Source organism: Akebia trifoliata, chromosome 3 (genome assembly GCF_017979445.1).
Source record: "Akebia trifoliata isolate Shusen 1 chromosome 3, ASM1797944v1, whole genome shotgun sequence".
Classification (NCBI taxonomy): domain Eukaryota; kingdom Viridiplantae; phylum Streptophyta; class Magnoliopsida; order Ranunculales; family Lardizabalaceae; genus Akebia; species Akebia trifoliata.
In genome coordinates, this window is record NC_141377.1 from 5,026,656 (window position 1) to 5,049,694 (window position 23,039).

Sequence of the window (23,039 nt, forward strand, 5' to 3'; positions counted from 1 at the left end):
TTTTAAAACTTTTGTTAAGGTGAGGGTGCATTTAGTAAAATAACATTCATTTACTACAGTAAGAAATTTACGGAGTATTGAGAAAGAAGTATCCCCCCACCCTCAACGTAATTTTTTTCCTTTAAGTAAAAAAATTACAAAATGTACCAAATTCTAAAAAGATAATATTTTCTTTTATTTTATCAATATTGCATCTCTGGGATAAGTTTTATTAATGCCACACCAATTCCAATGCAAATCACCAAAGAGAACACACAGTTGGTGTGGTGTTAGTAAAAGTGAGTGTGGCAATAGTAACTCAATTTTAATAGTAATTGATAAAGTGAAATTCTATTACCACAACAACTTTTACTTACCACACCAATCCTTTTGAAATTAAGAAGCTGTTTATATATGAATTGGTGTGTAATAAGTAAAAGCTGGCATGCTAATATCAACTCTCTTCATAAATTTTGATAACTGCTATTGGCACCGCAAATTTCTTATACTATTTATTACACCCTAATTAAATATTAAAACACACCATTCAAATATTACTAAGGTTTGCTCAAATTATTATCTAAGCATTACAAAACATTATAATACTCGTTCAAACAATTTCAACAATTTACAATTATGATTAGGTTCATATAAATTCTTAAACCCCAAAAAAAAAAAAAAATCTAGAAGAAAAGAGAGAGAGAGAGAGAGAGAGAGAGATTCTATTGGCACCCCATCTTCTATTGGTAAGGACGACGGAGAAATGCGGAAGACGCGGAAGCCCGAGCGAATTAATTGTGTGAATGGGGTTTGTGTTTTTCTTCCCATCTCAGCCGTAACATTGACTCAACTCTATGGACATCAAGGGTGCTAAGTTGAGTTTTGAGACTTATTAGGTTTCTATTATTATTGTGTGAAGTGTTATTTAAGATTTAAATGTTCTTTGGAGGGACCCAATTGTGTAAGATTATATGAAGGGTTCATAAAAATGTCTTATAAAGTCATATTTTGTAACTTTGGCTCTAAATAAATAAATTTTGTACTTTGTGGGTTTGCATTTTAGGTCTCAGAAAAATGTTGTTTTTATAAACATAGATTTGTAAAAAGATGGTTTTAAAATTCATTCCAGACCAAGATGACTCGAATGAATTATCTTTGAAGTTGAAGCCGAGTCAACTTATGTTTTTTGATATAGAATTATTACTTTTTAAAAATAATTTAAATATTTGTTATGTGCATCAAATTAGATTTTTTTACTGGACATCTACTAATCCATCGTAGATAAAGAAGATTTTTTTTTTTTTTTTTATATATAAATTTAATTTTACATTTATATAATAAAATACAACGATGGATCACACTCCAATTACAATTGTAGGTATAAACATCCCACTCCAATTATAGTAGAGTGAAATCCACATTATCCCAATTTTTCAATAATACTCCTTAACTTTATTCCTCTTCCTTTTTCAATAGTCGTGAGTTTATGACTCGAAAATTTTCACTTGGTCTGTACGTAGTTGACATGACAAGGGCACAAAATCATAGATCTTTTCCTTTGGGATACACAAGGAAAATATCAACGATTTTGTACCATTGTCAAGTCAGCAAAGTATTGATCGAGTGAAAAATTTTCAGTCAAAAAATCATTAATAATTTTAATAATATTCTTTTAATTGTATTATTAATTTTAATAATATTCTTTTAATTTTACGATCTTTCCACTTTTTACACCCTTTAACCTCAAAAGAGATGGCTGTCTAGTAGGCACATGTAAACTCTAGTTAATTTATAATTTTAAAACTAATCAAATGATTTGACTCATTGAGATACGAGGAATTGACAAGTCAAGTCAATATTGGTAGGGTTGGGTGGATGAAGGGGTGAGGGGTACCAAGCAAAATATCACAAAGATTAAAATTATTTTCGAATTTTATGACATAAAATAAGAGAATTATACATTTTTGTAATATATTTAAATTGTTTTGTTAGATTAACCGTATGATTGTTGCAACAATCATCTCCACGGTAACAAAATACATTCATTGGCCACCCTCACGGATTTATCCCAGAAATTACATCGTGCCCCAAGGCTTAGTCAGTAGCCCTGAGGGGGTGATACCCATGGTATGGTTTAAAATCTCATTTCGATTTTCTTCCAAAACATTTGAGACATTTATTTTGATATTTAAAGAAGTCTTTTAGTGGAAACCAAGGTCAAGGGACACTTAATCTCGTTTGAAGTCACCAGGGTATCTCAAATATTTAAAGAAATATAAATGGGTGTTTGGTCTAAATAACCTAGTCTTCACATGAGACTGTGGTCAAGGGCATGTATCATGTTTCTTTTTGGTACAAAACCAGTAATTGAAGGAGAAGAGGAACAAGAAAAGAGAAACTCCGGAACAGCCTGACTCCAGCAATTCAGGTACCCTTCTCTTTCTCTATCTCTACCAGAGAAATACCAAAACATTCAGATGTTCCAATTCCAGACTCGTTTCGTCCCAGAATATTGCAAAATCTGAAACGTCTCTCGGCCAATACAAACCAAAATGAGAGAAAATTTTAAACCATGGTGATACCTGAATTTAAAAAAGTTAGTTACATCTCGAAGATTTGGAGAAATAGAGAAACACTCTCAACTATGAAGCAACTTGTATAAATTACAGCTTAAAATATTAGAGATCACATATTTTCAGAGGACCTACTTGGAGTTGAAAATGTTGTGATGTATGGGGGGTGCCTTCCCACATTGGTTTTTCAACCAATGGAATGAAAGACAATAATGTTTCCTTCTTTTTAAGAATACAAGACATGTATATGCCCAGTAAGGTCTTTCACGTGTTCTTGAACTAAGCATATAATAGCATTAGAGGCAACAACACAACTCTAAACAAATTTATAAAAATGAAACTCATCTATCTCCCTCTCTCACTCTCTCTCTAAACAACTCCCCCTCCACCCCTTTTTTTTTTCCAGCTAAGACACATCTACAGAATCAGAATAGTGAACACTGAACAGGCATTAACACATGTTTCAGAGATAAAGAGATTACAAAAAATAATCGGGAGTTTTACGTGTGGTGTCAGGTTCAATCTGGCGAGGCGCCGGATCAAATTGAAGGAAATTCTGATCCATCTTCTCCCCAATCTCGAGTATTGCGGCCATGTTCCCACAGCGGTAACAGTAATTGGGTGCACTAAATACAGTCACCACATTCTTGTCCTGCAAATAATAGTAATAAACAAACAACTGTTGAAATAGACTCTTACTTGCGATCAAACAAATATTTAAGAACCCAAAGTGTTCACCTACCTGACACCAGTTGTAACCATCCATGACAAGCTGATGGGCTCTTGCGACAAGGGTGAGACCATTGGTGTGGTTGAATTGAGCAGCGATGTCTTGCCCAAATGTATACCCGGCTCCCCGAGGAGATATTCCCCACCCACATCGGTCATCCGGATCAGACCACAGAAGATCACACATTGGGCCTTCATGTGGAACCTATTCCACCCACACATTAAAAAAAAAAAAAAAAAAAAAAGGTGCCTTTGTCAAACATGCAAATGGAGAAATCCTAAAGAGCTTGGTTCGGGAGTGTACAAAGGTGTCAGAAAAAGGAACCAATGAAGGTGGTCACAATACATTTTCATACTTTTTTTCCCCTACTTTATAATGAGAAGAGTCTGCCAACCAACATCCAGCTTAACTCCTAATAAAAGAGAGAGGAAAAGAAAACCCTCAAAAGATGTACTAGATTTTGGTCCTTTCTAACATCATGCAATTCATGTCGATGATCTTAATAGTATAATTGATGTATGAAACCAGCTTTGTTGGACATGTTAGTGGGTTGAGGGAGTTTTCAGAACTAATTAAAGATGGATGCCCAAACAAGGAATGAGGGACAATTCTTGAATATGGGTTCTGAACATAACAATCATCAAATAGACCACGGTAAACTGGATAAAGCAATTTTAATGTGATTAATGGCACAAAAGAATGAAACAGAATTGCAATTAGATGATAAACAAGGGCTCATGGAAGTATAAAATCAGTATATGGTGAAATAGTGTGAGTACCTCCTGAATACGGTCCAAGTCACGAATATTATCTAATGTGTCCAAAGATGGGGAGAGTCCGCCATGCAAACAGAAGACCTGCATGTTAACGATAAATAATTGTAAGACATGATAATAAGCTAAATCGATATAGAAGGATCCGCACCATTCTAGAAATCAAACCTGACTCTCAATAAGAGCTGTAAGGGGTAGATAATCGAAAAGGTCAGTAAAATGCTTCCAGACATTTGCATTTCCATATTTTCTCAAGCATTCATCATAAAACCCGTACCTGAAACCAGAACTCCAAATGTTACTAATTGACGATAACAACTAAGTACAGAGATTATGAAATAGTAGATTATACCATGTTTCACACTTATGGCTACCAATTTTGACCTTGCTTTGGAGTCCTTAACACAGGAAAGACAAGAAAGGTTTCTAACTTTCAGTTATTAACTAAAGGAGATAACCTCCTTGCAACATGAAATCAAATCATCTACTATCTTTATCCTTTTTTTTGGATAAATACAAGACTTCATTAATTCAAAATTAAAGTAAGAACACCAAAGTAGTTGAGAAGGCCATCCCTGGGTTACCTAATTCACTATTAAGGTACTGAACCACGAATCGGTTTGAACAAAACCAATTCGTGGTACGGTTCACGTTCGTGAAGTGCAGCAAACGAGAGGAATTTTACATTATTTTACCTTAATTGTTTTACACCCTCCCCATGTTGATAAAATTGAGATATTCCCCTAAATTTTCAAATTGATAGTAAACCGCTTTGAAATTGGTCTTTATGAATAAACTCATGAAAAATGACTAAATACCCTCATCTACGAAGTGTAATTAAAAAAAGCTTTATTTTTCTTCCCAAAAATTTGCCATCTTCAACTCTTTTCTACCCTACTCCTCCCTTCAACCTTCAAATGTCCTCATCTCTGTCTACCCTACAAACCAGGTTCATTCTTGAGTGGTGAACCACGAACTGCGAACCCGAATTCAAACCAAGCAAACCCATGAATCAGGTAACATAGGATAAACAAAAGCAAGAAAGCAAACACAAACCACCACCTAACACGTATCTTCACTGTTAAGGAACATGAATGATCAGAAATTAGTCAAGCACATATATTTCATACTTGGTGGAAACAGATTCACATAAAAAATAGTAGTGTCCGTTGCATCCAGGAATGCCTATGGGTTCAAGGTTGCAGGCCAAGCTCAAGCATACCCATGCTATTGCTAGCCTGATCCTCACAGATTGTGACTCCGGGCGTGGAATTTTGTTTGTAAAGCATTAAAATTCAGGATTTTTTTATGTCAGTACTAACAAATTGATTTTTAGATAGTAGGTCCAAGATTTTATTTAAGAAGAAAATTAAAATTACCTTGATTGGGGCAGATATAGTTGTTGAAGAGTGATCCAGGCATACCCAACAAAATTTTAAAAGGCTTGTGGTCAAAAGAAAATAGGAAAAAGATTTTAATTACCCAAATAGAAGTAGCAAAAATAATCCCCAAAATAAGGACCACACCATCCTTTATTGAACCTCACATATTTCCCTTCCCATAATAAGATATCTGTCCGGCTGTTTTCAACATGAAAATGTAGGTTCGTAATGTATGACCAGGGCAAAGAGTTGGGAGTCCAAATGGGGAAAGATATGTGTACATGAGTTTTCATATGGGTGCTGCAGATCCACATGAAGAACGGTCTAGGGCTGATTTTAGTGAGGATGATCTCCTCACTGTGGCTCTCATGAAAAAAACAGATATCTTTTCTAAATTAATACTTCTCATGTAAGATGAATTATTATTGTTTCTATATGATGCCATGTGTCTGCTTACCAGCCACATCTACATCTGACAAGAGAGAAGACGTAAACTGAACAAATACTGGTCTCCCTAATCTCCATTCCCTGTCAAGTGGATGAGGCTTCCATTAGGGTACTAAAGGAGCTTGGCGATATCTTAAAGCAATATTTTCATCATTACTTCGCTGATTGTCCAATGGGGTAAACTTTGGTACATTGAAAGGAGCTGGCTTATCAATGGTTATGAAAATAAATATTTGCGGGAACTTTTCTTGCAGCATGTCTCCTTGATTGTCTTTGATGTCTCAAATCACTGCAAGAAAATCACCCGACAAGCTGAAAGCAAGATGAGAATGCTCTACAGAGTCTATTTAATGAAGTTTTCTCTCTCCAGAGACCCAAGCCGGACAGAACAACGTTACAAATTGAGTATCAGAACTGAACTCTTTATTTCACGATATAATCTCTTACAAAGTTCCACAAAGACATCACTAGTCTTTACCCAATGTCTAAGATGAACCATATTTATACAGATCACCTTCAACTTTATCTCAACCCAAACACATTATGAAGACTGCATTGGACATCAACAGTAGTTTCCTCACGGAGATTGTGTTGGCCACAAACTTCACTAGTCTGCTAACATTAGATGCCAATGCCAACAAAACATGTTCACACAATGAGATTGTATACGTGAAAAAATTTCATACTTGAGCCACTTAACTATTGTAAATGGTGCAAAAATGAGATGACGTGTAAAAAGAAGTCCACATTGTTAGTGCCACCATTGAAGCCATGTTAGATCGAAGCACTGCACTAAAGGTGCCAAACGCATTTGACACCAGGAACAATGACACTATAAGGTGCCTTTGGTACCTTGCGCTTAAATATCGCAATGTTCCACACCAAAAGAGAGGTTCTAATAAAGATGGGTTTGAAAGGCCACAAGAAAAACCCCATCAGGTGCCACTTGCTTGGCACCAAATTCAATGGGCATATGACAGTTATAGTGCCAGATCGTACCCAGTCGGCTGAGTCACCATACTATTGAGCCACTCGCCATGCTATCTGGACAAGTGGTGGTAGTTTGAGGGGTCCCCAGTCAATCTATGGTCAACTTCAACAAACACCCCAATGGACCTGTACGTCCTCAATCAATAGCAAAGCAAAGTCAATGATGGAATGATGCCACCAATGGGGTGTTACCCTGGCTCTATTTACCCATGGGCATGATCATGTCTGACATGGGGTCATTCCAGTCATTTCACCTTATCATTTCTGTGAATAAGAGAGCTTTCAAGAAGACTCGTGTAATACTTTTTCCACTGCTATACCTCCACGCCTCTCCTCACTCTCGTCTCTAAGCCTTCTCTCCCTGACAGTTCTTCCATTCCCTCTGCAACAGTGACCAAATTAGACAGAAGCCAGGTGACCTACTCCACAAACCTAACAGCACCCCTCACAGCCAGCTTCGCATTCGCTGCTACCAAAGCTATCATCAACCTCATACAAGTTCAAGGTGGGGCCTATTCTATTTCTAATCGAGACATGATTGACATCTGCTTCGAAGACTTAGTCTTTAATGGAGGGGTAGTGTCTTCTACGTGTTTTTCTTACTTATTTTCTTGTGTAAAGCTCACCCACTTCTTTATTTTGTTGTTGTGACCCACTATTTCTCTCCTTTTTTTCTCTTTAATAAATTGCATTTATCAATTACTAGAAGGTGGCATGTGCAAACGCAAATGTAACAAAAGGGCTCGCTTGTAATTCAAAATATTGATTAAAGGGTTTTTGAAGATTACATAGTAAAAAAGGATAATTTTGTAAGTATCATATAATGCATATCTTGACCAAGAACAGTTAGGTGTTCAAGATATCATAGTTTAAAGAAGAAGGCAGCATCAGAGGAGACAGTCCAAGAAAACAAACACAGCATGCAACTGATAAGTAACCATTCCATGTATATTTATTTCTATTTGTACAACATCAAGCATACAAATTGATGAGCCCTTTACTAGGACCAGTGGCCTTGTTTCTGTTCACTAGTAAGAAATGTACTTTATTGTCTTTTTTGCCGTCCAAGAAACCTGTCCTGCATAATTATAAAGAACATACTTGAAAAAAGTAGAAGTCTTACACTTGAGTTATTTGCCGGCTCTCATGATTTCCTCTTAGGATTGTAATTCTATCTCTATAACGGACTTTCAAGGCTACTAAAAGTGTGACCGTCTCCACCGAGTAGTACCCCCGGTCTGCATAAACAGAGGAAAACAATTGCATCAGGAAAAAATGCTAGAAAATCTGTAATAATACTTTTCTATGCATAACCTTGTAGTTTATGATAATGATAGATACCACTGGGTATCTTTTTGACCTCTACCAGTCATTATAAAAAGAAAGTCAACAGAAAATGAATGAAGATACCATCATGTTTGGAATGTAACTCCTTTCAAGAGACTCATTTGGTCCTTCAACTCAATACTAAGATAATTAAGAAAACTAAATATAGAAGGGCATTCACAGAATAACTTTCCTTTTGAAACACACTAGCAATTTCTGGTTTTATCTTGGAAGGCCACTGAAGTACATCAGTTCATTGACAGCTCATGAATTTAGTGAAAACATCCCTCGAGCCCTACAGAGTAGTAATTAAACTGCATAGTGGCAGGTAGCTCTAAGCCTCTAAGTAATTTATGATCGAAACATAAATCTACAACATTCCCAAAGCATACTAAAACATGTCCCAAAGACTGTAGTAAGCTAACCTCTTAGGCAGCCCCCGAAAAAGATGACGAAACATGTCTTTTCCAGAATCAAGTTTATCCTCAATAAATAGAGGTGAAAATATGCCCAAACATCTTCTAAACATCTCCAAACATGCCAAATCTATATAATTTTTTTTTTTTTTGTTGATAAATCTATAAAATAAAATATGATGGTGATCTCCACTCCCTTTATCCCCCCATAAAGAGGGGGTTGGGATTTCACACCACTATGAATCTAGAGGATAACTTTTATCTTTTCTATATCTCATTTCCAAGAATACCCCTTCAACTTTATTACCTTTCCTCTTCTACCCCTCCTTCCAATAACACTCTCCACATTTATTGTTTTTCATTTCCTACCACGTTTTCCAAAAATACACCTCCAACTTTTTTGCCTTTCCCCCCCTTACCGGTATGGGCAAACTCAAGTTTTATCAATATTCTTGCATATTATTGGAGATTGCGAGTGTAACACACACACACACACACACACACACACACACACACATATATATAGGGCGTTGTTTGGCATCAGTCTAAAAACCATACGTTTCACCCTAAGAAACACAGTCGTTGATCTTGTGCAATCCAAAGGACCAAATCGTCCCAAAAAACCTCAACGCGTGATCATTTAAATTTTATGACAATTTACAACCACATCCCTGCGCAAACATCAAGAAAACCCTATCGGATTCTCTCTCCTTATCTAATCCATCTTATCTCACTCCTCTCTTATTGATGTGGGACATTTACGACTCTAAGTAGTTTTCTAATTCTATTAGGTTTTATTTCTAGTTTTAGTAGGATTTCTATTTCATAGTTATGTTAGGAGTACAATGCCTTGTTAGTTTCTAATTTATTTATATAATTAAAAGAGTGTTTAATTTGAGTTCTAATAGGATTAGAAAGTTAGTATTATGTTATAGATAAGTTAGGAATGTTAACTTTTAATATTTTAGTAGGATTCTAAGTTGTTATGATGGAATTATTTATATAAGGAGCTCCAAATTCGAAAATCAATTCAATTATATTTTCTCTTTTAATTACTTTTTAGCTCTATGCTATATTTTCTTTCAAGCTATTGCTTGTTTATCAATTGAATCTATTGATTCAAATTGAATAGAGTGTTCCATTGAACGCAACCTATCGAATCTATTGATTCAAACGCTTCCGATAGGTAAAGCCACCTTTCTTTGTTTTATTTTTCAAGAAGGGGGTTTGGATTTGGATTTCATCTAGAGAGAGGGTTTAATGGTTCTCGCTCTCTCTCTCTCTCTCTCAATCTCCTCTCTCAATCTCTGCTTCATTTTTCAAGAAGGGGGTTTAGATTTGTGTTTCATTTAGAGTGAGAGAGGATTTAATGGGTCTTTCTCTCTATTTTATTTTTCAAGAAGGGGTCTTGGATTTGGGTTTCATTTAGAGTGAGAAAGAGAAAGTTTAATGGTTTGGTTATTTAATTTAATGTTTCATCTTCTTTATTTTATATGTGATGCTTCATCACGTTATAGTCAATACTACTTTTCAGTCTACCCCTAGTATGAACTTTTTCTTTGCCCTTCTCATCTTTTTTCCTACCCTTTGTTTGCAAGATATTCGGGTCCAAAAATAACAACTGCAATAGGTTATTACTTGGTTTTTTTTTTTTTTTGCAATACCTTAAAAATAAATAACCAAACTATTAAACTCCTCTCGTTCTCACTCCTAGATGAAACCCAAATCCAAACCCCCTCCTTGAAAAATAAAATAAATCGAGAGAGAGAGAGAGAACCATTAAACCCTCTCTCACTCTAGATGAAACACAAATATTGCCTAAACCAATTTACATCCGTTTGGAATCATAGCCAAAAAGAGGATAAGGATGAAGGATTGGAGTGAAAGGAGAAAAGGAACAACTGCTCACAGGTTCCCTCTCAGAGAGTTGACAGCTTTTTATGTCTAAGTGTCCTGATATTTACAAGCAAAGATCTTGTGTAAATGTCAAAGATACCTTTGTTACCATCACCATTCATGTTGTAGTCATAGTTTGTTGAGGTTTTTCTTAAGATCAACCAACAAATCAAATATCCTTATGGATCCTATGCATGCAATGGTACAATTCTGACAAACAAATAATATATACTCCCTTGAGCAATCTGACCAGGCCTTCCCATCATTGGGGGGGAGGGTAGGTTCCATCATCCGCTCGTTGGGATGGGTCTTGTAGATCCTAGATCCTTCTCATAGCCTCCAAACATTTGTTCCTTTAAGTCCCCTGCTTGGCAATATCTCCCGACATGTTTTGAGGTCTAGGTGGTTGCACTGTTAGGACAAATCAATTCGCTCCTTGCAGGTGGTTGCAGTTGTGGGATGGTGTGTGGCATCTTGCTAGTACATCATGTACGCTCATGCGGCTTTAAGCGGTGCATGACCATCCAGTTGCATGCATGAGCTGACAGGTATCATCCATGCAAAGAAAAACTTGGTGTAGTTGCAAAAAAGGCAATTTTAGGAAAATATGGGTCTCATAGGCCATGCTTTCAGTTCCTTTAGAATTGATTGCCCAAGTCTCAGAACATTATCTTTTTTTTCCTAGGCAAGTGAATTAGTGGGTGAAGGGGAGTGCTTTGAACCTAGGCTATGGTATCAACACTCGTAACCTTACCAACTTAGCTAAGTAGGAAGTTTCTTTGAAGTAATCATGTTTTACTTCATTGCCCTTTTTCCTACAATTTATGGTCATGTTTCCTTGGTTTATTCCGTATGACTTGGGTTTTCCCTCATAAGTTTTCATCGTTGTTGAAAGAGTGGACCAGTAATGTCTTTCACACCAGAAAACGTTACCTGTGGGCTATGCTACCTTCGGCTATTGCTTGAATTTGGAATGAACGGAATAACAGGGTGTTTAATGGCAAGATTAGAAGCTCTCATACAAGTTTTTTAGAGATTTTGGGCTTCTTATACCTTTGGTCCAAACAAAATATAGAGTTCGTGGGAACTTCGTTTGATGATTTTGTTTTAGATGGAACTCTTTATGTAATCATTGATGTTGTTTGCTCTTCTTCTTTGTTGCTTTCTATGAGGCTTTCTCGGCCTCCTTGTATGCTGTTTTTTCTTTCTCCTTGAAATATTATACTTTTCAAAAAAAAAAAGAGCTAAAGGGAATCATCCGCATTAAAGAAAAAAGCGTAATGGTTATAGAAAGTCACTTTTAAGAAAAAAATGGACATGAACGGGCAATGTTTTCAGTTTCTTTTAAATGTTTTCCTACATCTTGAAGAAAATCATTAAGTAGTTTACTATAAAGTAATCTTATATGAGATCTAGATAATTGTTAACTAGGCCACACTAGAGGTGGTAAAGGTGGATTTAATGAATACTATATCGACTGAATATTTCAATATACATCAAAACATTCAATGGTTTCATATCAGTATTGGCTGATATATTCAGATATTTTGAACCATGGGTGCAAGCACTTGAATTTAATCAAGGATTTGTATTATAAATTTGTTAAAGTTCATTTGTACGAAGCTGCACTTCTGCTAACAATAGTGCCAGCTAAACTTTCATCGTGAGTGTCAAGCAAGTATAATAGCAGATTCATTCTTCGAAGGGATTCTGTAGATTCATTTCCAAATCCATACAAAGGTTCTCCAGTTGCATGAAATGTATTCAAGTGAAACAAAGAAACCAATTATTTCAAACTGCTAGGCTGACATCCTATGCTAGGCTGCTAGACACCAAACAATGGTTACAAGTCTACATATCAACTAGTTCAAGTGATACAAAAATTATATATATATATAGCTAGAAAATGCCACAATTGATAATCCACCACTCAATCGTCTCCCTTTAGAGGAAATCGAAAGAACATTAATATGATAAGGGATGCCACATAAGCGAAGCTACCGATAGAAAGATTCCATGTGAGAATCTAACAGGCATCAAAGCATCAAAATACTCAAACATAGGAGTTTGAAACTCATCCTATCTTTTATTATTTTATTTTTTTAATGAGTTCCGGAGCATCGGTCACACCAAATTATTCAGAGATGCCTGATCATATTCAAATCCAAAATAACAACCCTAATATCACACATGATATCAGATTAATTCAATAATATGAAACAAAAAAATCCTATATCCAACCCATAATTTCAATCAAATTCACTAAAAACATATAAATAAATTAGAAAAAAAATAAAAAAGATTTCATCTTTTTCAATCAGGAAGATAAATAAAATCATAAAAATGGAATCTTTCAAATAAAAAATCATAAAAATAAATCTGAGAGAGAGAGAGAGAGAGAATTAGAATTAATTAACGAACCGACCTACGTAATCGCCCATGAATAAATAATTTGTATCAGGAGCATTTCCACCGATCCGAAACAACTCGATTAGATCATGAAACTGTCCATGAATATCTCCACAAACTGTAACTGGGCACTTAACCGGTTGAACATTCCACTCTTCGACGAGGATCGCCCTTGCTTGCTCACACAAGATCTTCACCTCTGCCTCTGATAGAGGCTTACATTCCATTAGATGCTCGATCTGACAATCCAATCTGCGTGAGAGGGCATTGTTTCTTCCCCTGATCTACAACGCAAATCGATCAGAAAAAATCGAATTTTGGTCGAAAATTTGATGGAAATCGAGTTCTACGTATCAATAAGAAGCTGGATCAATTAAATTGGAGAATCATTTGGATTCGATCGAAGAGATATTAGGGTAAGGGTTAGGGTTTATCCTCCTTCGCTCTTCTCACTTCGAGAGGTCTCTCTCTCTCCCTCTCTCTCTCTCTCCTCTGTATTTGATAGACTCGGTCTCGGATAAACAGAATGAGATTTAACTCAAACGAGGTTTTAATCTCTCAATAAAACGAACGGTCAAGATGATTGAACTCTGTTAATAAACAGGTACTAATCTCGATGTCGGATAACGCCCAAGTGGGCTATATCTTACTGGGTTAGGTAATTCGGGTTGTGATTTGTGGATCGTGGTTCTAGAACAAACCCGATTCTAGGAGTAGGTAGGGTTAATGGATCGGATTAAACTCGAAATCCAACCTATTCCAATCGGATAACTTTGCAACTAAATGGAGGATTTGCATATCAACAAGGATCTTTATATGAAGCTTGTTTATATTTTGTATATCAAATTGAATTTGATTCGATCCTGACCCGATCGAATTATTATCTGATATTATTTGAATCCTAATCCAATATTAAGACCCAATAATACAAAAACAAGTACTCCACAGGGACCCCATCCAATTCTTACACGATTCTTGATTCTCTTAAGTTGTTTATTTTAGTTCAATTTATAATTCAATCATGTAAAAAAAAAAAAAAAAAGCTACAATTATAATAATAAAATGCATATAAGGATGTCTTTCTAAAGTTTAAGGAGTATAAACCATAGTAACAAAAAATAGTGATTTTTCAAAGAAAAAAGAACGCATCTTGCATCTCTAATGATTAAAAATCACGATTGTTTCATTTGTGAAAGACAAATAAGACGTTGTTTTATTCTCAAATATTTTCACATTTTTTTTTTTTTTTTTTTTACAGAAAAAAAAAAAAATTAAACACTTTCTTATTTTTTCAATGTGGGATTTGGTACATAATGGAATTTGGTGATTCATAAATGTAAAAATATGAGATTTGACGATAATAACTTGATTTAATGAATTTTCATTAGATGTATATATTTTATCTTTTATTTATGTAATTTTTCCCCGCTTTTTTCTCTTTTTTTTTTCAACATTTTCTGAAGTTTTCCCTTGTCGATTTAAACCCATACTCTGGCTTTGTGACTATGGTTTAAACCATCCAAATGTACATTGGAACATTCCCAACATGAAGATCATCGTCACCAAAAATCAATTCATTCTGATGTTACTAATTGTATATTAAAAAGATGTCTTAAATTAATAACTAAAATGAAATAGTTCAGATTCTTCAAATTCAAGTCAAGTTTTATTGAATTAAAAGTATGTCAACGTGGATTGAAATTTTGTGAGGATGATCTTCAAGACCATGACAATTCGTTGTAGACCTATACAATCCACACTGATCACCTATGGAATTTCTCAAGTAAATACGTTGTATCCCAACATTTTCGATTCCCTTGAATGGTAAATTGTTCACCAAAACTCAACGAAAAATCGGGGGAACAACAGCAACAAATGGGATCTCGAATTTGATGGTACGTAGTTTGCCAAATTCCACGAATTCAAACCGAAACATACTAAGAGTTCAAAGCCAACACCACATCCCACATGTAAGTCTTGGAAGGAATGATTTGGAGAAAACGGCTAACTAGGACCATGAAGGATGCCAAACTGAAAGCCACCACAAAGTCATGGGTACCATAGAGAAAGCGACCACATGAGTGGCCCTCCATAGGCATCATTTGCTGAGGAATGTATCACGTTACGATCCCAAATAGGGGAAAGAAAAACATTTGTATTTTGTTATTGTTTTTTCAAGATTTTTTTTTATAATTTTCAAGGTTTTTACTTTGAGGTCATCAACTTTTGATCCCGCTATAATCAAACAGATGAAAAGCATCTTCCATCCTTGCATTGCAAACGATACGGATCTCACATACATCAATAAATACTCATACAGGGTCCCAACATCGGGATAAAAATCCTCTTTTCGATCTCATTCAGTTATAATCTGAATGAGACTCATAGAATTCACTTGGAAAAGGAGACAAAACCTCCTCTAACATCTGCATGATATGATTCATCGACGGGCGATCATCGGGATTTGCATCAGTGCATCTAGTGGCTATATCAAGAACGACCTCTACACTCTCCACATCCGCATCAATGCACCTTTTGTCCACGATATCCTCCAATTGGTTCCCCTTCAATAAGGTGTTCATCTACAAAATTTCAAATCCACTATTAAGTTAGCGTCACATGGATACCTATGATTTCCTTTTATGTGCATGAGATTGTATATTTAACAGAAATGAGGAGACCACAAAATTGTACTAACCCATCCGACGATGTTCAAGCCCTTCTTTACAAAAGATGGATCATTAGGCCTCTTTCCAGTTACGAGCTCTAACAAAAGAACTCCAAAGCTATAAATATCCGACTTCTCAGTGGCCCTACCGCTTTGCAAATACTCTGTTTTAATCAAGTAAAACATAATAGTGAATGAGTTTGTGAGTCGAAAAAATATGGCAGCTTACGAACTACAAAATTGAGGCTCGATGGAAAAAAAAGAAAAAAAGAACAAACCCGGTGCCAAATAACCAAAAGTGCCTGCAACTACGGTGGTGACATGGGCATCTTCATCTACCAATAACTTAGCTAGACCAAAATCAGAAACACGAGGTTCCAAGTTTTGGTCTAGGAGTATATTACTCGACTTTATGTCCCGATGCACTATCCGTGGATAACAATCGTGGTGTAAGTATGCCAAGCCCCGTGCAGAACCAATAGCTATGCGTATACGGGTATTCCAGCTCAAGGGCTGGTCTTGTCCGTTTTCTGAAAAACATGAGATGTAAAATCGATAAAATAATTCAAGAGTAAACGGCATTAATTTTAGAGAGGTTCTATTGCCACACCAACTTTTGCTAGCACCGCCCCAATTCATATGTAAGTCACCAAAGAATTAGCACACATCTTGGGGTGGCGAAAGTAAAAGTTGGGTTGGCAATAGAAGCTCTTTTATTTTATTCAGAAATATGAGCTCGCATACCATGCAAGTAATGATCCAAGCTGCCGAAGGCCAAATAATCATAGATAAGAAGCTTGGCAGAAGGGAACCAACAATAACCTCGAAGGTTGACAAGGTTTATGTGCTTGATGTTACCCAATATCTCAAGTTCCCTCTCAAAAATTTGGTCAGAACCTTCACGATTTCTATCTATCCTCTTAACAGCAAACGTACTACGATCGTTCATCACCATCTTGTATACGGTGCCAAATCCTCCTGACCCTACCACATCTTCTTCATCTAGTAATTCAAGTTTTTCAATGATATCACACGAGGAATACGGTAGATCACCATGGAATGTGACAAGCTTCGTACCTAAACAGGAGAAAATGTATTATAAATATGCATGCATATATATGTATAGGGTGGGGTTCCGTTGACTCCAGAGAAATATGACTCTAGAAATGAGACAAGATCTTGACCGTGTAAACACAAAATCCAACGGTTAAGATTTTGAGTATCTCAGTAATACAGACTTAGTCTGACTATTACCATGGACACGTCAGTCACCCCTTCCAATATGTTCCAAGTGTACTGACCTCTTAAAGCACCAAGGGGATGGCTAACGAGGGGTTTGAACTCAAGACCTCTCCTTTTGGAGGAAGGGGGCCACTACACCCAACACTCGTTGGTTATCTCGAGGATAATTTTCAATAATTGGATTTGGTGTTTACACGGTCAAGAACTTGCGTCAACAGAACCCAGCCCATATATATATTGGTGGATAAGATTGCAACGTCATTGCTTACTTGCTTCTGGATTAACTTGCTTATTGACTTCTTTGTATTTCTTGATCGCTCTTTCCTTCTTTGATAGTAAGTAAATCCAAAGGAAACAAAGCAACCCAACTAGCACGAGGCCCATTGTGGACAATGCACCAATGAGAACTCCATTAAGATAATGAGAGAACCGTTTAGTAGGGACTGCAGTACCATCACCACGATTATTATAAAACTATCAATTTTTCGATAAGTTCTAAATATTTTTTGGTTAGTTGGGTTACGATAAAGAAATAAAATCCAACTTGTACAATTTCACATTGAATGTGCAGCAGAAAAATATGATGCATCACTTGCCTGGTGCTTTGTCACTCTCTGCGTGTGGTAGCAACACTGCAGGGAATCCCAGTGAGCCCCGACATGGCTTCTGAATTTGTGGGCCACATAGATCTAAATTACCAATGAACCTATGCATACAAGATATTTCTTTGTAATAAATCCAAAGTGCATATAACATAAAAATAGTATGTAGTTCAGATGCCAGCATTGTATTATAATTGGAATACAAAAAAAAAAAAAAAACTAATGCTAAAGAAAAACTTGAGATGAACTCCAAAACAAACCAACACGATAATTACAAGTAATGTTCTACACATATTGAGATGTTTCAGTGTCTATTTTGTTGTGGCTTGTGGAACCTTATGGTACAGGTCAATGAAGAAGTACTGTTAATCCCAAGACACGTGTCCCATCGATCGAGCTTAAGGGTATTTCTGTAATTTAAAAACGTTTATGTAAAGCCCTAATTCATTAGGGGTTCTTTTTGGCCTTTGAGCATGGTGGAATCGGTGCGACTCCGTGGTTTTTCCCTCTTTTAGGGTTTTCCACGTAGATCTTGTGTTGTGGTTGATTTTCTTCCTTGTTCGTTCTCTTCAATTTTTTCACATCCCGCTTTGAAGGTTGGAGTTACCAACATATTTTCTATCAAGGATGTAAAGAACAACAAGATAAACTATAAGCATGAACATTAATCCGTAATACTAACAGTTGTACATGTCGCATAGATGTAGGGAAGGAGTGGTCCCATTTGATCCATATAACTTCAATGTTTAAGCTTGACCTAATGTGAATCCATATCCATTTGATTTATTACATTTTTTGGGTAGTCGGTGAAAAACAAAGTTTAATAAGAAGTCCATTAAATTGATGACCAAATCACCCTCAAATCAAACATTTCCATAGGTTTTGATGGCCCAAGCCTTTACAAAAGATTCAAGGCTCTGCATAGAGTTGAAAGAAACAACAGAAGATTCATAATGCGAACTTGATATTTTGGCACAAAACTGTTAAGAGTTGGCCTTGATACAACTTCTAATTAGAATTAGTTTTCGAAGACCTTTGCATGTGTGGGTCCATTCACGAGTGAAAGATTTTATAAATTCATTAGTTGAAGCTTGTTTTAGATGAGATTCAATTTGAATGTATTAGGATGACTGTAGACACCCCAAAATTGTAAACATCTTTCCAAGTACAAAAACGCAGCATTTCAGCAAATCGGATAATCTGAAGAAGTTAGGGAATCCCAGAAACCCTTTCTGGAAACCTTTGAACAATTTCGAAAAACCTTCCCGAAACCCAGAAACCCTTTCTCGAAAGGTTTTAATTCTATTGATTTAGGGAGCTTTTAATTTTGATTGAACTTGAGGTACAACGGTAGAGATGTACAAGATATTGGTAGTTTTTTTCATGAAGTTGGTGGAAAATAATAAGGTTGTAGATGATTGTTTTTATTTAAATTTGACTTTAGTTTTTTAGGAGCATAAAATTTATACTCATATGTGAGTGCTGAACACCTCATGATGTTTTTCCATACAATATACCATTTATACCCTTGTGATCATGGACAAAAGGTGTATTTGTTCGTGGGTCTCCCCTAGTGCCAAACTCAATACGACATATAAATGAAGATGATGATGACAAGCATGACAGCGATACAAAACATGCTTAAAAACGATGTGTAGACACGATGAGATGACTTACGATTTCTTTCCAAAAGTGCCTAGAACTCCAATGCTTGGGATTTCACCCAAGAAAAAGTTGGTCGATAGGTTCCTGAGATGCAATAGCATGGTATAAGTACACTACTACGCTATCAAAGTCAAAATTAACAATGCCCATAAGCCCATTCCATAACATGACAACAACAAAGATTTAAACTTACAAAAAGTGCAACTGTGTGAGATGGCCAATAGAGGAAGGGATGGACCCCTTCAACGAATTGCTCGATAGATCCCTACATTTGTGTTCCGACATATTAAATTGGGTAAATAAACTAACTATATAAATAAGTCTACTTAAATTAACATTTACATTAAAAATTTGGGTAAAAATCAGATGAAAAAAGATCAAATCTAAGTCAGGCAAAATGAAAAAACAGATATCTTACAGTATGGTGAGATGGGAAAGATTTCCAATCTCTAGTGGTATGGATCCTTGAAGATAATTAGCTCTTAAGTACCTGTAAAAGGTAATTCAAAGAAAATTATACATTTTCGGGTAAAAATCTAAAAATAATAATAAAAAAGAAAAAAGTAATGAAGGATAAGGAAAAGAGAGAGAAACCCAATTTTCACTCACAGTGCTCTGAGCTCTGTACAGTGAGCTATTTCAGTAGGAATGAATCCATGTAAGCTGTTCTGGTGAAGGGCCCTAATAATTTTTAAAAAAAAAATACAAAAATTGAAATAAAAACCAAAAAATAAATAAAGAGAGCTGCTATTGGCACCCCAACTTTTACTTATTAGACCCTAATTTCATAAATTATTTATCAGACCCTAATTAAAGATTAAAACACACCATTCAAACACTACAAAAGTTTGGTTCAAGTTATTATTTCAACATTACAAAGCATTATAACGTGAAAAATCGAAATAGCGATAGCACAATCGCACAAAACACAAGGATTTACATGGTTCGGCGATGTGCCTACGTCCACAGAATAGAACAAGAACAATCACTCTATTTTCTCATAAGTTTTACAGTCCTAGAAATCTCTATTTATATAACTGAGAGTTACCAAAACATGTAAAACTCTCCAAAATAGAAAACCTCTTAAGAAAATATTACATGATTGCCCTTTTCATACTCCTTAAAAAATTTGGAACGAGGGCTCCGCCCGCTGACCGGGCATTGGGACCCCCGCAGCTCTGCGTAGCGCAACAGCATACAAGACATTTACACAACATATAACACATTCAAACAACTTCAACGGTTGATTACAATTAGAATTGGGCACATATAAAATCCTAAATCTAACAAATATAAATCTAAAAAAAAGGGTGAATCTCCATTTTGTGAGCTGAATATGAAAAATTCCGAGTTCAGCACATTGTTCATGATAATTCCCAAAACATGTTTTTCGAGTGAATTTGTCACTTTTGTTACCAAACGAATTCGCTGCTAAAATACCAATGATTTTTCCATATCAGTGATGTTGCTAGTAATTTGTCAGCGAATTCGTTGATTATAAAAGAGACGAATTCACTGGAAAAACATGTTTTCGGAATTAAAATGAACAGTTGTGATGTAATAAGTAAATGTTGGGGTACCAATAACAGCTCTCAAAATAAATAAAGCAACTAATAGTCATTAAAGTTTTTTTTTCTTCATTAAAAATGAGGGACGAGGACTTACAGTCTTTGAAGTCTACTGAGCTTCCCAATACTTGGAGATATAATCCCTCCAAGTTGCATGTAAGGTAGATCTCTGAAAAAGCAAGAAAATTAAGAAAAAAATATTAAATCTGAAGAAAAAAAATTAAAAATGGGGATTTGAACATACAGAGAGCGGACTCTATGGTCTTGGAGATGACAAGTGATGCCAGTCCAGTTGCAGGGAGAGGCATCAGAAACTCTCCAATTAATGAGAAATCTTCTGGTATCATTGAAGGACCCTTTGATCTCTAACAAAGTTTTTCCTGAAACCAAAGATCAAACAAAGTAAATAAAGAGAAATTATTGAAAATAAATGGAGAAAAAGAAGTAAAAAAAAATGGGGTTTTTTTTTTTTTTACCATCTTCAGTTAGAGCTACAGAAAAATTGCTTAAAAGGGTGGTTGTTGCTGCCATTAAAGAGAGGAACCATAGCAGTAAACCCATTCTCATTCTGTGAATCAAATGGGGTTTCTAGTTAGATTTTTGACCTAATGTTTTGGGTTACAGAGAGAGAGAGAGAGAGAGAGTAGCCGTTGTTGCTTGGTTTTCAAAAACTCAAACTCGAGACTGGTGCACTTGTCGGGTTTTACTCAGACTTTGAGGTGATAAAAACAAGGGTGATTTAAGCAGACCCACTTTAAGTTTGATGAGTATTTGAGATTCCTCCCTGGGTTTTCAAATTAATGACATATTCTTGACCAAAGTTTTCTTTGAAAGACTAATATAATGACCTAAATACCCTTGTTTTTCAAACTGATGCAAATCATTGCTTTGGATATAAAGAATAATAATATTTTATCCTCATCTTCAACCTCAATATTATGCTTCCTTCTACCTTGAAACCTCAAATAAAGGTTAAAAATAAATGATATTTCAAGAGAAAATAAAAACTTTTGCAAGGGGACTCAATTAATCAAGTTCTATTTTTTGAAACAAGCTGAAATACTTGAATGGCGTAAAACAAATCAATTTTGGAGGTACAGAGAACTGAAACTGTGGAGAGATAAAATTGTCTCCTATCCGAATCGTTCATTATTAAATCTCGAGGTCAATCACAAAAATGACCTCCATAGAAACCATCATATATTTTATTTTAGTTTTTTGTTTTCATTTTCAATTTTGATTGCAATTCTGAAATAACTAAAACTTAAACGATACAAATAACAATTTGAGTAAGAGAGTTTTGCTAATCTGACTCACTTCTTTGTATGTCTTTTGTACGGTCTTTTCACAGAACTATACAAAACCATAAAGATTTATCCTTGTGTATCCCAAAACAAAGGATCTACGATTCTGTAAAAGGAGCGTATAAAAAAATGAGTCGGACTATCATAACTCAATAAAAATCTTTCTTTACATTCAAGGGTTTTTCCATCACAGAAAAAATGAGAAAAATATTGCTTATTGTGGGTACCCCCACCTTCAGGTGAGATTAATCCCACGATCACACACATTGTCCCCTCGAAAAGTCCTTTGTGCAATTGGTTGAGTTGAGAGCAAGCAAACCCTGGAGTGTGGTCCTAAGGAAGTCATTGCTTCGTGGGATTTTGAACACTTGACCTACCCTTCTTGAGGAGTTTATCAAGGTTTGCCTTGTTGCTAGGCCAACCCCCTTGGGTTTAGAAATATATTAATATGTCTTATACAATTCATTGCAAAGCTTTTCTCAAGACAACACTTTATCTATGAAAGCGTCCACACGATATTTCAAATTTACAAGTAATAAACTTTCATGAAAAAAATGCTAATTGGAACTCGAATTCATAGTTTATATGAAAAATTGAAGAACTTTACATATTATCCATTAACTTTAAAAGGTTGGGAAACTTTCATTCGACTCTTGTAATGTAAAAAAAAAAAAAAAAAATGACGAAACTAATCAATTGGATATTCATCAAATAGAATCGAAACGATTTGATTCCTTTTAGATCCGCCACTTATCGAATATCTAAAAAAAAGGAAAAAAGAAAAAAGAAGATCAAACACGATTTTAAAACCATGATTTTTTCCCCTAAAACTAGGAGTGGTTATGTCTAATCATCCTCGGATTCAAAATGGATGAAGCACAAATTAAGGGCACTGAGTGTAAGCGGATCCACAAGACTCACTTTTGGGATCATTTTGTACCAATCACTAAAGATATAATGGTTTATAATGATCTTGATTAGGAGAAATGGTGGTCCCAGCTTAAATGATGTGCACTTCTTTTAAGATTCAAAGCAATAGTCCCCACACACCTGCGTGAGAATTGATGTG

At 35.5% G+C, this 23,039-nt stretch overlaps 2 protein-coding genes across 2 annotated transcripts; both read right to left on the bottom strand.

Moving 5' to 3' along the window:
- Positions 1-2,594: 2,594 nt before the first annotated feature.
- On the bottom strand, positions 2,595-13,422 carry LOC147405683 (serine/threonine-protein phosphatase PP2A-1 catalytic subunit). Its single transcript, XM_086433484.1, has 6 exons — positions 12,938-13,422; positions 7,998-8,112; positions 4,224-4,332; positions 4,062-4,139; positions 3,295-3,486; positions 2,595-3,204 (listed from the first exon to the last, which is right to left on the bottom strand). The coding sequence occupies exons 1-6, from the start codon at positions 13,146-13,148 to the stop codon at positions 3,031-3,033; spliced, it is 879 nt and encodes a 292-aa protein (XP_086289610.1). The 5' UTR covers positions 13,149-13,422; the 3' UTR covers positions 2,595-3,030.
- Positions 13,423-15,139: 1,717 nt separating this feature from the next.
- On the bottom strand, positions 15,140-21,349 carry LOC147405684 (LRR receptor-like serine/threonine-protein kinase FEI 1). Its single transcript, XM_086433485.1, has 13 exons — positions 21,143-21,349; positions 20,911-21,046; positions 20,764-20,835; positions 19,708-19,779; positions 19,517-19,588; positions 19,292-19,363; positions 19,111-19,182; positions 17,428-17,537; positions 17,101-17,274; positions 16,334-16,666; positions 15,868-16,119; positions 15,620-15,753; positions 15,140-15,503 (listed from the first exon to the last, which is right to left on the bottom strand). Exons 1-13 carry the CDS (start codon positions 21,231-21,233, stop codon positions 15,282-15,284), a joined length of 1,812 nt encoding a protein of 603 aa, XP_086289611.1. The 5' UTR covers positions 21,234-21,349; the 3' UTR covers positions 15,140-15,281.
- Positions 21,350-23,039: the final 1,690 nt, after the last annotated feature.

Bases quoted from the DNA above. Each gene is read 5' to 3' on its own strand.
- LOC147405683 (XM_086433484.1), bottom strand. From the start codon at position 13,148: ATGGAATGTAAGCCTCTATCAGAGGCAGAGGTGAAGATCTTGTGTGAG. The intron at 8,113-12,937 runs GTCGGTTCGTTA...CTGTTTATGCAG, and splicing joins ATTCATGGGCGATTACGTAG to ACCGGGGGTACTACTCGGTG. The intron at 3,205-3,294 runs GTAGGTGAACAC...TATTATTTGCAG, and splicing joins ATGGTTACAACTGGTGTCAG to GACAAGAATGTGGTGACTGT.
- LOC147405684 (XM_086433485.1), bottom strand. From the start codon at position 21,233: ATGAGAATGGGTTTACTGCTATGGTTCCTCTCTTTAATGGCAGCAACA. The intron at 19,589-19,707 runs GTGAGTGAAAAT...TACCTTTTACAG, and splicing joins TGTACAGAGCTCAGAGCACT to GTACTTAAGAGCTAATTATC. The intron at 17,538-19,110 runs GTAAGTCATCTC...TTGTATGCATAG, and splicing joins GGCACTTTTGGAAAGAAATC to GTTCATTGGTAATTTAGATC.